Here is a 14,262-nt window from a genome sequence, read left to right as displayed (position 1 = left end):
CCCTCCCTCTTTTCCCACCACCAACAATAACAACTTTGCCAACATAGTAAATTACTGAAATTTCACAAATAAACTAATTATGATTGATACAGATTTTGGTCTAAGCATCCTAAGATAGCTTTTCCTACACACAAATGGTTCATATGCATATCATAAGAGGTCTCAGGTGGGGAAAACTGTTTCATTTACCAAATAAACCTAGAGAAGTTTCAAATAAGTCCCCTTAATAGGAAAATTAAGCTTTCCAGAATTCATTTCCTTTAAATTGCTAATAAAAATACTCTATTAAAGTTGACTCATTATCAAAGTTTACTAAGTTATAGTATACTTCCAAAGCCAGAAATTTTTTCTTGATAAAGGTTTTTTAAAAAGTTAAATACTGACATATTCCAAATAATATAATTACTTCCAAAGTAGGTCATTAAAATGCCTTTTTAACTGATCACAAAAATTATTTATGATGCATCTACTTTCACATAGCAAACAGAATATTCACTAAGCCCTGTTCAGGGAAGCACCCATTTATTACATGCATTTATGCCTATACAGAAGGTAGAAAATGGGAGAACTAAACTAAGCAATAGGATATACTAGGTATTTAAGCAATCAAAAAGCCACTATCCTTCAATTCACCTTAACCCATTTCAATTCAAACATCTAGCCATTTGCTCTTAAAGAATGCAGGAGCTAGAACATGAAGATGCAACAATATATACAAAATCTCCTTGCTATATTTAAAGTACTTTGACAATTCACTACAAAAAAGGAAAGCACTCTCCATTATTTAGTCAACACGAATTGACAGAGTAATTTCTAACAATCCACTCAAAACTTTATCACTGTTGTAAAATAATTTGAAGATAACATAATGTAATCTTACATCTACTTACATACAAACTGAAATCTTAATTGATAATATCCTGGAAATAACATGTAAGGTAAGCCAATAGTCAATTTGGGAGGCTGTCTGATGCACTGGAAAGAGTGATGGATTTGGAGTCAGAGGATTTGTTTCAAATCTCAATTCTGTTACTACCTGTGTGACTTTGGTCAAGGCACATGAACTATGTGGGCCCTCAGTTCTTCATCTGTAAAATGAGGGGGTTGGACTAGATCCCTTCAAGTTCTAAATTTAAATACTACGATTGTCCTCTTGAAGTCTAGTCAGTCTGGATGCATTCAAGAAAAAAAAGCTAACTAAATCAATGTAAAAGAAAAAAAAAATTGATTTGCAGCTGTAGCATATACCTGATCCATCTGTGCCAGAACCAGATCTGACTGAACCATCTGTGAAAGATACAGACTCAGAATCAGAGTCACTGGCTTCACTTCGAGTATCATAGTCATTTCCTTCTTTTTGATCTCTTTCATCTTGCTCATATTCCTCTTCATCCTCCTCCTCTCCATCTTCTTCTACCTCTTCTTCATCTTCCCCCTCATCATCATCCTCTTCCTCTTCTTCCATTCCTTCTTCCTCATTCTCACTGTTGTTTCCTTGCTCTTCAGAAGAGCCACTGCTACCAGTCTCATGGTCAGAGCCATATTCTTCAGAGTTTACTTCTTCTTTAGAAGAAAGGCTTGATCTGCTGTGCCGTCTATCCACATCATGCCTAATTCTCTGATGTTTAAAGAAAAAGGGAATCAGCAGTCATACAATATATACCATCAGGATGCACAAATAGTTCTAAAAGATTATGCTTCATTCACAAAAGCATCAGAGAATTGCTTTCTTTTTAAACTTGCAAAAATGTTTACTACCTGTGAACCATCTGGTGTGGAAGACTTGGCCCTTCTTTCAGGATCCCTTTTCCTGACACAAGTCTTTTCAGGTTGACTTTTATATGGCTCTCTGGAACTGCCACTTGATAAACGGGTCTTTCGTTCAGACCTCGGGTAATCTTCATTTTTATACTCTGTTACTGGCTTTCCTTTTGTACTAATTATTCTTTTGTTATTGCTAATAGATGAGCTAGGTGGCTTTGGCATCAATTGTCTTGAATGTACAGAAGGTTTTTGTCTCTTGCTTTCAGTAGTTTCTATTCGGTCACTTTTTCTTTTTGAACCTTAAAAAGAGAATTTTAAAAGCTATAAACACTTTAAAAGTAATACATTTATTTCACAGGGAAAAACAAAAAGAATAAGGCTTCTCAACAATAAATCATCTGTAAACATAAGCTTTGGATTCTTAAATTTGTCCAATAAAACATTTTTTCAAAAAACCCTGAAAATCAGTCTCTAAAATGATTTCTAAGAATTCTATACTTTGAGAAATTTCACACATTTCTTATCTAGAGGAAATTAATCTTGTCTAGTAGTTTCCATGCCCTCAAATGTGGTTCTAATAAATGCCAGTTATAAATCAAAACTCTTCTTAAGCAATCAAAACATTTACATCTGCTTTCACTACAGCTAATTTCCTAGAAAACAATGAAAAATTCCCATACCCTTTTTCTCATTTTTATCTTGTTCACTTTCAGGGTTATATAATTCGTCATCCTGATCAGGTACTTCAGTCAAAATATCATCCAGAACATTAAGTTCTCCATCTAAAAAAAAAAAAAAAGAAAAGAAAAAAAAGGAAAGAAGAGTAAATATCAACAAGTATTTATTAAGTGCTTACTATGTGTTAAACACTGGGTAGCGGATATAGGGAAATAGAAGTGTAAGACAATGTCCCTGCCCTCGGGATATATCTTTTATTTATACATAACTTAGTCGAGGGGCCATAATTACTATTAAAAACAATCAGGGCAGGACAGAATGAAAGACTTTTGTGTGGTAGGAATTCAAAGACAAGAATGGTTAAATTATAATGCTGGATTAATTATATTTTAAGGCTCCACAGGAGAAAATACATCTGAAATGGATAGAATTTGGATAGGGAGACTTAAATGTGGATTTTACTAAGTCATTCCAGGAAAGAAAAGCAGAATGATCAAAAAGTAATGGCAAGAAGTAGCACTTATATGTGCTGCCAAAGTAAATTTACTGACAACATGGAAGATAGTTATTAGGAAGATTAGTTGATATAAAGTTGTATATTCAGTAAAAAACAAAAAACTCTGAAACTGGAAACAAAACTTCAGTATAAATCCTCCTTTCACCTAAATTTCATTTACAAAACAAGGGGACTAGAATATATAATTTCAAAATCTTTTTCAGCTTGAAATATATGATCTACGAAAGCCAAAAAGGAATTGCTTGACAGAGTAAAAAACAAAAAGATATTAAGGGTTAAAAGAAAGAAATAAGTCTAACAGCAAACAATACATTAGAAAAGAATAGTATAAGAATCATCAGTTTAGGAGACAACTGAAGCTAATTGAGTGAGTATAAGGTGATAAGGGCCAGACTGGGAAGGAGAAAAGAAGGAAACAGACTATATAAACACTATGAAATAGTAATAGTACATACTTTGAAATCAAATCGGGATAAAGGACTCAAAAGTGAGCTTAAGGCTTCAAACTTAGATAATTTAGAAACTGATAGTATTCACTTCAAAGGTGTGATAATTAGAGCCTATAAAAACAACTGAACTCTCAAAGGGGGAAAAATAAAAGTCTGAAGTCAAGAATGAAAGCCATTTAAAGGAGTAGAAAAGAATTAGGAAACTATAATGGTGTGGAATCCAAAGGATGAAACAAATATTTCAAAAAGCAGACAGTTGATCATGTATCATGATGTACAGCTGAGAAAAGACCTCTGAATTTGGCTAAATTGCTGAAAAAGGTAGTGTGATGGGTAGGAACCCAAAACATTAGAAAATGAGAAGATATTAGGCACAAAAGTAGAAGCAATAAAGATAGGAGAAGCATCAGTAATAAAATATGTTAACTGTGACAACATAAAGCCTTTACAAAAATAAAATCAGTGAACACAGTAAACTAAAGATTGGGAAATATATTTGTATTAAATATCACTGATAAGAAACTAACACAAACATATATCATGCTTTATTAGGTAAGTAGTAAAAAGGAGAATGAAATTTTCAAAAGATTACAAACTATAAATAAGCCATACAAAAATGGAAGTAAAAACAATGCTGAAATTTCATCTCACATAATAAAGTTGGCAAAGACAACAACATAGAAACAGTCAGAAGGACTGTGGGAAAAACGGAATAACTGATGCACTATTTCTGGAGTGGTAATACTGGTTTAATCATTTTGAGTTGCAACATAGAATTTTAAAAGGAATTATACTTTCTCAATTCTTTGACCCAACAATCCCATTAATAAAATATCCCATATACTCCAAAGAATGTCAAAGACACAAACCAAAACATACTTCTTACAACCTTCTTTGTAGTAACAAAGAATTAGAAACAAAGTACCTCTCAATTGTGAAGTGGCTGAAGAAAAAAGTGTGGTAAAATGCAATGGATGTTATTCAACTTTAAGAAATAAGATTCAGAGAATGATGGGAACATATTTATGAATTGATAGAATTTGAAACAGAACAAAGAAAACTATATGTAAATTTACAACAAGGGTATAAACAAAAAGTTTACTAAAATGAAGTTTAAATTTGAATATTAAAAATAAAAAAATCCATCACAATAACAATGAAGGTTCCAATGAAAAAATAATGAAACATACCTCCTCCCTTATGGTAGAAATAAGAGATGGGATTAGTTTGAAGAAGAAACTACTATTGCCACAAGGTAGAACTCAACAGAAAATGGGTGTTGGAGTGAAAATGACTGATATAAATACAAAGAAGCATTAAAATAAAACATTTTCTTTTTAAAAGAGTAAAAAGATAATGGGTAATTGAAATTTCAATTTCAATACAATGATAAGGATGGGAGGAACACATTACAGGCTATCAAGTCCAAGTACCCTCAGTTTATAGGCAAGGAACTGAAGCCCAGAGAGGTAAAGTGGCTTACCAAAGCTAATATATATTATGGAACAGATTCATGGTTCAAATCCATGTATACTGTCTATAAGGGCAAACGAAGTACCTCTTGAATAAAATTTTTAGCAATTTTAATCCAGTATAAAACTAAAATTCAAAAACTACAATCTAAATCTTTTGACTTCTAGGCTAACACTATGCTGATCGACATAGGAATCAGAGTAAGTTCTGAGCCTGTTATTTAATTAGCATATGGAACCTGATTAAAGAAATTTCTACCATTAAAGGCCAACTCTCTAGTATCTTCCTTTCTTACAGCCTAGAGAACTAAGATTAAGCGACTTGCCACAGGTTACCTAAACAATATCAATCAGTAAGTGACTGAAAATAAATACAAATATTCATGGTTTGAAGTTCAGCTCTTTACTATATCACCACACACACACGCACACACGAATTATCAAATATACAGCATTACTCCAACAGGATTCGCATTCACCTATCTCAGTCAGAAGATTATATAAAAACAAAGATCACAAAAAACCCCCACAAAATCCTAAACTATGAATCAATCTAATACAATTGCTTCTACTAGGGGTAGATTCATTCTAGGTCCTATAAATTCTGGTCCTAAAACTCAGGCTCTTTCAATTTCAAACACATCATGATCTAGGGTCAAAACTGTTATCTCTTTATTCCGAAGTAATAGCCAAGAGCCCTGCCTAGCATAACTAACAAAGATCTCTGAATTTCATTAATCATTTTGTTTGACAGGGATTGTGAAAGAAATATGATCTTACCTGATTAAAGCTTTTTTGTTGCGTTTAAAAGAGAAAATTTGGAGTTAACATAGAGCTTGATAATTTTTTTGCTTCACACTGGGCAGCAAAACATTCTTAGTAGATAATTATACCAAATGTAATAAATAATAGCTATTTTGTTATTCATGCATTCTTTCAAATTAATTATACTTCTACTGGAAAGTTTTTTTTTTTTTCCTAGCTCAAGTTCTATTATGAACATAAATTTTTTTTTTAAATAACGAATGCACTTGAATTCTACTACAACAAACAAGAACCTGTAGTGGGTGGATAAATCAAGGACCAGACAATCTAAGAAAATAAAATAGGTACTTATGAACCTTTGACAGTAAGGTAATCTTATCTATAAGGTAAACCCATGGCATAAACACAGAGGCCATTATATTGAAGATTCCTTAAGGTAAAAACTTCAGCACCAATTTCATAAAGACAAAGAAAATATAGCATCGAGAATAGGCAAACCAATGCCAGTAAGTTTTCATCCCCTATAGCATTGTTTTAGTCATTTTGATGAGCTAACATGGAAAGATATCGCTCTTAACAATGACAATTACAAAATAGACCAACCTCTGACTTGAGTAACTTTAAAAAATTTTTCTAACATCTTTTGATAAAGTGGATGAACAATCTTTTATGTACTTTGAATATTCCCAAACTACAGAAACTTTCTTTGTTCCCATTCAGTTTCTAAGTTCTCATTAAGAACTAAAATAATTTCACATTTTAAGGAAACCATAGGATCAGGCTTAGTTAGATATGCAACCTAGTCTACTTGTTCTCATTTTACAGATCAAGAAACTGAAATCCAAGGGAGTTAAATGATTTGCCTATACTAACAGGGGTAGCAAGTGGCAGAGCCAGAATTTGCACCCAGGTCTTCTGATTCCAAATCCAAGTTACTTCATGGTAAAATCCTGACTTGTGACTAAGTGGGAAAATCGTTTTCACAAAGATGCCATATTTCTTGTACATTCAGCACTCTTTGAGATGGCAAAAGTTAAACTAAATGAGAGCCTGTTAATTGGGGAACGGATAAACAAAATGTAATTTATAAATATAAGAGGATATTTCTGTGCCCTTTCTTCCCTCCCCACCCCCCAAAGAAATAAAGAGGAATTTAGAGAATTGGGAGCCATTTCTAAATAATGAATGAAGAAAGCAGAACTAAAAGAACAATGGATATGAATGTGGTAGTCAAAATCCCAGTGTCAAATGATTTTGATGTGGAAAGGAATTAGGAGTTATTCCAGCCCAATTTTCTCACTTTACAGATGAGGAAACTGAGGTCCCAAGAAGTGAAATGATTTGTCTGAGGTCACAGGGGGTAGCTCTAAGTAGCATGCAACTTGAATCCATCCAAGAGCAGTTTTTACATTGCTCTACAAAACATTTGTCTTTGTTACCAAGAAGGGTTCAAACAAAGGTGGGCTTATATAAAAAAAAAAAAAAAAAAAAAAAAAAAGCAACAATAAACGCTTCTTTTCTTTTTTTAAAGATACATTTCTTCAGCAGCCTATTATACTGGAGGGGGGAGGGAGTCAAAGTGAAGATGGGAGTTTGCTGTGACATTGACCTTGGGGTTTTCTTGGCAATTCCTTCTCCAGCTCATCTTACATATGAGGAAACTGAGGCAAACAGGGTTAAGTGATTTGTTCAGGGAGACTTTTATTCTAACTCCAACTCAGACAACTTGTTGTCTTCACCAGATCCTCAAGTCACTTCTCTGAACCTCATCATTTCCTCATCTAAAGAATAAATAAGGAATATTTTCAATGCTATTAACAGGGGTGTTCAGGAAACTTTAAAGTGCTATGAAAACATGAGTTTTTTTAATTATTATAGGCAACTATAACTGAAATTCACTTAAATTTAAGCTCCATAGTGATAAATTACAAATTCTTTAGAAAAATAAAAAGGAATTCTGATTTAAAATATGAGAACAGTTTCTATTCTATTTACAAGGAAAATACATGATTCTCTTTAAGAAAAATGTGTTTTTAGTTGTTCTCTATTACTACTCTGAGGCAATGAACAAATAATGATTTTCTCTTTTAGTTCTACTTGATACCTTACCATGATTCAGATATAAGTCTAGGCTCTTGCAGGAAACTCTGGCAGTTCTTATCAAGTTAGAAAAGCCTTGTCAAGTAGGGATCCTGGACTGGAATGTCTTTTTTCCAAGGCCAAGAAACCACTGGTTCATAATAAGAGGAAAAGATTTTTTAAGTAATCTAAACTAACCCCCTTATTTTTACAAATGAGGAACCTGAAGCTTAGTTTAAATAATTTGCCCTAATTCACAGAAGTTATAAGTTGCAGAGCTGGACTCCCAAACCAGCATTTTTACCCCCAATGTATATAATTGCTAAGCTTAACTAAGTTTTTTTTTTTTTTTTTTGGGGGGGGGAAGGGGTAGAGTAGTAATGCATCTTAAGACTCTCAAAGACCATATTCAAGTCATTTTTAAAAGGGGTGGTTGGGAGAAGAGCAAGTATGTTAAGTGAACCAATGGAAGAAATGTTCACACCAATGAAATAAAAATACTTAAAACAGGAAAATGGAGCATAACTGATACAGTAAAAGAAAATTAAGCAGCCATAACGGTATTTTTTTTTTTTAATAGACCCTGCCATGGTTTGGTTTGCTATGTAAAAACCAGCTGAAACTGAAATTCATCTATCACCCTAAAGCAGATTGTTCTACCTAAAAACAATTCCAGTACTTTCTAAGGTTATGACTATATGGAATTACAAAAATATCAGTTGCATTATAGAAATTACTCTTTAATTTTATAGTTTACATAAGATTTGTTAAAGGTTTATGACAGCTCTTTAAGATAATCAAAGGATTTATTGAATTCAATAACTTCAAAATAAGACAGTTGTCAAACATGGCAGAGTGAAAAAAAATTCATTAGACATTGTCAGGGATTTGGAATTTTGACTATCTCTGACATTAACCAACCACCTCCAAACTAAGTAATTATTCTTTACCTCAGTTTCCCAATGTATAAAGATGTCTCCTGGCTCTAAAGGGTTAAGAACCTAGTAGAAGTGATACTGAACTTAATTGCCTCTTCTGGTGGCCTTAAAAACATTAGTCTACAAAGAAAAAAATCCTACGTAGGGGGACATAAAAGTACGCAAATTCATCTGAGAGACTATTAAATCTCTGACAAGACAAAAAAATCTTGTCAAAGTTTTCAAAGCCTGATCAATTATACTGAGAATGACATCAATATCTTGTCCAATAATCAATTTCAATTTGTCCCTTAATTGATCCTTGTGATGTCCTTTTACCCTTCTCTCTCTCTCTCTGTCTCTCTCTCTCTCTCTGTCTCTGTCTCTCTCTCTCTCTCTCTCACACACACACACACACTCTAAAATTAAATAACAGGTGAAAGTGTTTTACATATATTATTTAATATTCATAATAACAATGAGATAATACAAGCATGATTATCTCTACTTTCAAGTAGAAACTAGAAGCTAGGAAAGATTTTGGCTTTCCCCGTAAGCACAAAACTCGGTGCTAGGTATTAAATTTATCTTACTCGTTTCTAAATCCAGCACTACTATTTAAAACTTGTGACACTACAAAATTCAATTCATATTTCAATTATAATCATTTCCTCTCCACATATTTATTAAGCTGAATTAATAGTATTTAAAGGCAGAGCGCTTTATTGCCTTTTGCTAAGAACCTGAAATTTTAGTTGTGTGTATTTCCAACTCAACATGGTTTAGCAACTAGTTTGTAATTTATGAGCCGAGCTACTGGTGCATTGAAGAATAAAATGATTTGCTCATTTAGTTAGTTGATGTGACACAGTTACTATCCCTCTGCCATGCTCCCTCCTTTTATTTATAGGTACATATATCTCTATGTTCAAACTTTTTTTGGGGTGGAGGGGTGGGTTTGTAACTCTACATTAAATGGGATCGATGAAATTTAAGAAAGTTTTAAGTAATGTAATGACTCGAGATTAACAATTTCAGAAAACAGTAATGAAAGAAAAATCCAAATGTCACTTAAATTTCACTGTATTACCAAAAATCATCTAGCTTTTAAAATCAAAAAAACCCTCCACTTTAGACACATCTTCCTGAGTGAACCGATGTTTCTCAAATGGTGCTATACAGTCTGTTGAGTGAGACATAGAGGTAGTGATGCACTCTTAAATAGCAAACCTACTTTTACATGACAATTTTCTGGATTAAGAAGAGGTTTCATTATTTCTTTTACTCCAAACTTCTTATTTACTCATTAATTATAGGTTTGAAGAATTTATTTCAAGCACCCAAATGGCCAAAATTAATTTGAGAAAGATTGGAGAAAGGTTTAATCTTTTTGTGTATGAAATGGATCCCTTTGGTAGTCTGGTTAAGCCTTTACTCTTCAGAGTAAGATTAGAAAGAAAACCAATTAATATTGAAACAATTATCAGAATGTTAAAAAAAAAATAATAATAACATTCCAAAGGCACTATTATTCAGATGTATTAAAAGTAGAAGACTTGAGCTTTGCTTTCAAGAAATACAGTTCAGTTAGGATACAAGACTAAAAAACAAAACAAAACAAAAAAAAAAAAAAAAAACTAAAAGTAGATGTCATTACATTAAAGGAAAAAAGTAAATCAAAGGGAACAGGAGTACTTAAATATAGCTGGATGAAAGAAATGGAACTTTAAGATGGGCTTGAAGGATGCCTAAAATTAAATTAAATGAAAGAAAAAGACTGGAGAATATGAGTAAAAGATAATTATAACCTGAAGACACACAAAAGGAGACTCCAGGGGGTCTGTGTTAGGGAGCAATGAGATAAGATTAGATAGGACTGGGGAGAGGCACATCACAGAAGTCTTGAATATTTCATTTTTTTTTTTTAAATACTGGGGAGCAACACTATTAAAGTTGTTTTCACGGTGATCAGATTGCTAGCAGTAAATGTTAATAGACTGGAGCCAAGGAATCCAGCTAGCAATTCTTGCAAGACTAAGAATTAAAGTAACAGGGATACTGTGACAAAAGGATTAGTAAACAAGAGAACAAAAACCATGATTAAGAGATTTGATGCTGAAAAGAAAAAAGTAGAGACTTTTGGTCTGAAACTTGATGACAGCTCTGTCAACAATGAGTCAATAATAAAAGCAAAGTGAGGCAAAGCATCAAAATCAGAAAAAGGATACTAAAAGATAGATGTAGATTTAAGAATTCTCAGTATAAATCAAAAGGTTGAAACCATATAACTGCATGAGTTCTCTTAAGGAAATGTGTAAGAGGTGAGCAAAAGGTAGAAAATAAAGCCTTAAGGGACACCTACTGACAAGAGTAGAAAGAGCAAAGTTCCAGTAGTTGGGTAATTAAAAAAAGCACAATAGCATGACGCCAAGAAGCGAAGGGGAATATTTATACAAGGTTTGCTAAGTGCCATCTCATGGTGTTAAATGGTGTTAGCTCATCTGATCCTCAACAACCACTATGGGAGATAATCATTTGTACCATCCCAATTTTACATTGGAGAAAATTAAGATAAATGGAGGCTGCCCAGCACAGGGTCACACAATCTATTAAGAGGCTGAAGCTCCATGTTTGAATTCAGATCTTCTAGACTTCAGCCTAACTGTCCATGGAGCCACCTAGCTACTTCTTGCAGAATTGCAGATGCCTACAATGATTTGCTCCTTATGTTACAGGTAGCAAAGATAAACTCGGACAGATCTTTTAACTACAAATGCAATGTTCATTCTGTTAAACATATTCTCTATTTTCAAAAAGAGACGCGGGATCCCCATCCTTCAAAAAAAGAAGAAAAGTCAAAAAGGTGCAAAGGAAGACAGCTGGATTTAGTCAGAAGCTCTGGGTTCAAATCCCTGTCCTGTCACTTACAAGGTACTTGGCAAATCACTGAAATTGTAAGAGTCTCAAATTTCTTATCTGTAAAATGAAGGAATTGGTCTAGATACTACAATTCTCCTTTCAACTGTAAATCGATGATTTAGTAGATATCAGAAATAACACACACACACGCAAAAGTTATGGGGAAAGAAAAGGAATTCCCAAATCCTAAACTCTGTAAGCCCCACATACATATCCTGGTTAATCTAAGCCTTTTGGAGGGGGGAGGGGTTTTTGACAACGAAATTGGGGGAGGGGAAGTTAAGGGTAAGGGGGGGGGGAAGTAACCTTTTAAGAAACCACAAGCTGAAAAAAGCCACAACCAAACATCCGGATAAATAACTATTAACAAAACCAAATAGCACCAAATCCAGCCAATTCCCGTTTGCACAGAATACTCCAAAGTGAGGCGTGTATTTAAGCAGATTTAACCATTCCGAGGCATTTCCCGGACTCAACCGAGGCCTTTGTCATGCGCTTTTTAGCGACAGCCTGGGGGAGTCTGGAGGGATGGAGGAGAGGATGAGAAGGAAAGGTCAGAAAAGAAGCTACGCAGCAGGCCTACAGCCCCAGGGCCGCGACGATCCCCGAAGCCCTCCTTCCTCCCCCGGCACCAACGCGGCAAGAAGTGCTCGGGGCACCCCAGGACCGGAAGGGGAAGGAAGCTCGCAAGGGAGACAGGGACTAGAAAAGGCCACGCCGAACGGGAGCTGCTAGGCCTCTCTTCCTCCCGGGAAACGGAGACGGGGGTGAGGGCAGAGCTCCCCGAGAGAAGAAACCCTCGGCCCACCCCCTTCTGGAACGACGGGGGCGTTCAGGGCCGGGGCGACCCCCCCCCCGCCCCCCCCCCCCCCCCCCCCCCGGGGCCCCCGGGCCCCCCCCCCACCCCCCCCCCCCCCCCCCCTCCTCCGCACTCACCTTTCTCCTCCCGGCTGTCGGCCGCCATTGCCCCTAGGATGCAGCTCCTCCTTCTTCTTCTCCAGCTGCCGCCGCCTCGGCTCTGTCCGCGCGGCCGCCGCGCGCCCCCGTCCGTCCGCCCTCCCGCAGGCCGCCCCACGAGACCCGGGCCTCCACCGCCACCTCAGCCCCCCGAGCCCGCGGCTGCCTTCTCCTTTCGCCCTTTCCTCTCTCCCTACCTCCTCCCGCTTTTTTCCCCCTGAGGGCCTCAGCGGCTACCTTCTCCCAAGGGCTCCGGGCCGGGAGGGGGAAAGGGGAGGGGAGAGGGAGGGGAAACAGATGGCGGCTGCGGGCGGCGCTAAAATGGAGCCTGGCTTCCTGCGTGAGACAATCCCGCTCCCACAATGCCCAGCGCTGTTTACGCTTCGTTCCTCTCGGCCAACGTCACAGTGCGGGGAGGGAACGGAGGAAAGTGGGACGGGGATGACGTTACTGCGCAGCCTCCTTTCCACCCCGGCGGCTCCGGAAGAAAGCCTGTGCTCTCCTCCTCCTATCTCCCTGCTCTGGGACCGGCCTAGTCCCGACGGGAGCGCGCGGGGCGGGGCCGGGGGGGACTGGGAGGGCCGCCGAGATTGGCCTCCGCAGTCCTTCCTCGGAACTCCGCCCAGCCCTTTCCTGGCTTCTCCCGAACCAGGGCTCTGACGTAGGCCGGAGGACTGGCTACCGAGGCCGGCTCTGGCCGCCCCGGGCTCCTCCCCATTGCGGGGCCGACGGGCCCAGGTCCGAGCTGGAGCTTCTCCGAGCTGCTCCTTTTGTCCCCCGCCCTAAGCACTTCCCCTTCTGCAGCGGGTCTTGCGCGCCTCCTTTGGGGTCGGAATCCTGACCCCGCTGCGGGCCCCGGCGTGCAGCGGCGAACTTGACCTCGAGTGCCCCCGGAGTCCCCGCTGGCCTAGCGGGTCTAGTCCAGGCCCCGGGGGGAGCGCGCTTTGTTCCTCTCCAGGCCTGCGGTTTATACTGTAACTGAACAGGGACGGTCTCCCTGGTGGAATTAGAATCCCTGGAGCCCGGGGCCAACTTTGGTCTCCTTGTAGTCCCCCGACCTCGGGCGTAGAGCGTCCTCCGAAACTGAAACTCGGCCTTCAGAGCCGGCTCCGAGGCTGATCCCGCCGCCGGGGGACCTTCTCGGTGCCATCCCCGAGTGCAATTTCAGACTAATTCCCCACTCGTGCGGAAAATAGTTGTTTTCTTCAATGAAATCGCAAATCTGCACAAAACAAAATTCACTCTCCCGGTAATACCCAAAAAGTGTCAATTCCCAGTGTCTGTTCTCTTAGCTGCCTCAGGAAGGAAAAGCTTAACCTTTCTTACCCGTGTATCTATCCAGATGCTTACTCCTAATTTAGAACAAAATTATCAAAAGGGAATAACCAGGTCAAGTTGGAAACATCGTTGGGAAGATATCAGAAATGTCTGAATGCTGTGCTCTGTGATTTTGCACAAATATATATGTAGTGATTGTTTCTGGAAATGATTTTAGAAGCAGTAGGTAACAAGTTTATTATGCCCCTGACACTCAAAGGAAGAAGAGGGCTTACTCTCTGGAGCAAGGCTAACCAATAATTTTTTGGTGTAAATTATAAAGTTAACTATGTTCTGGTACACTAAGAGATGACAACCCCAGTTTTGGAGGGGAAAAGATTTTTCTTTTTTAAAGGATAGCTTTTTGTTTTTCAAAATAAATGCAAAGATAGTTTTAAACATTTACCTTGCAAACCTTGTGTTCCAAA

The 14,262-nt window shown here is 37.6% G+C and overlaps 1 protein-coding gene across 6 annotated transcripts in view; it reads right to left on the bottom strand.

The window, feature by feature from the left end:
* The window catches only part of YTHDC1 (YTH domain containing 1), a 32,315-nt gene extending 19,436 nt beyond the window's left edge, over window positions 1-12,879 (bottom strand). For 3 of the 6 annotated variants that reach the window (XM_031943182.1, XM_031943184.1, XM_031943187.1), the window contains exons 1-4: window positions 12,497-12,877; window positions 2,445-2,546; window positions 1,759-2,063; window positions 1,249-1,618 (exon numbers count right to left, since the gene is read on the bottom strand). In XM_031943182.1, coding sequence (XP_031799042.1) covers window positions 1,249-1,618; window positions 1,759-2,063; window positions 2,445-2,546; window positions 12,497-12,524 — 805 coding nt within the window. In that variant the 5' untranslated portion in view covers window positions 12,525-12,877. Of the gene's footprint in view, window positions 1-1,248; window positions 1,619-1,758; window positions 2,064-2,444; window positions 2,547-12,496 lie in introns of all 6 variants that reach the window. The other 3 variants (XM_031943181.1, XM_031943185.1, XM_031943183.1) reach the window with 2 other exon arrangements.
* Between the last annotated feature and the right edge of the window lie 1,383 nt (window positions 12,880-14,262).

The sequence above is a fragment of the Sarcophilus harrisii genome, chromosome 6 (genome assembly GCF_902635505.1).
Source record: "Sarcophilus harrisii chromosome 6, mSarHar1.11, whole genome shotgun sequence".
In the NCBI taxonomy this organism is placed as follows: Eukaryota; Metazoa; Chordata; class Mammalia; order Dasyuromorphia; family Dasyuridae; genus Sarcophilus; species Sarcophilus harrisii.
This window is presented reverse-complemented; position numbering and strand designations above follow the sequence as displayed.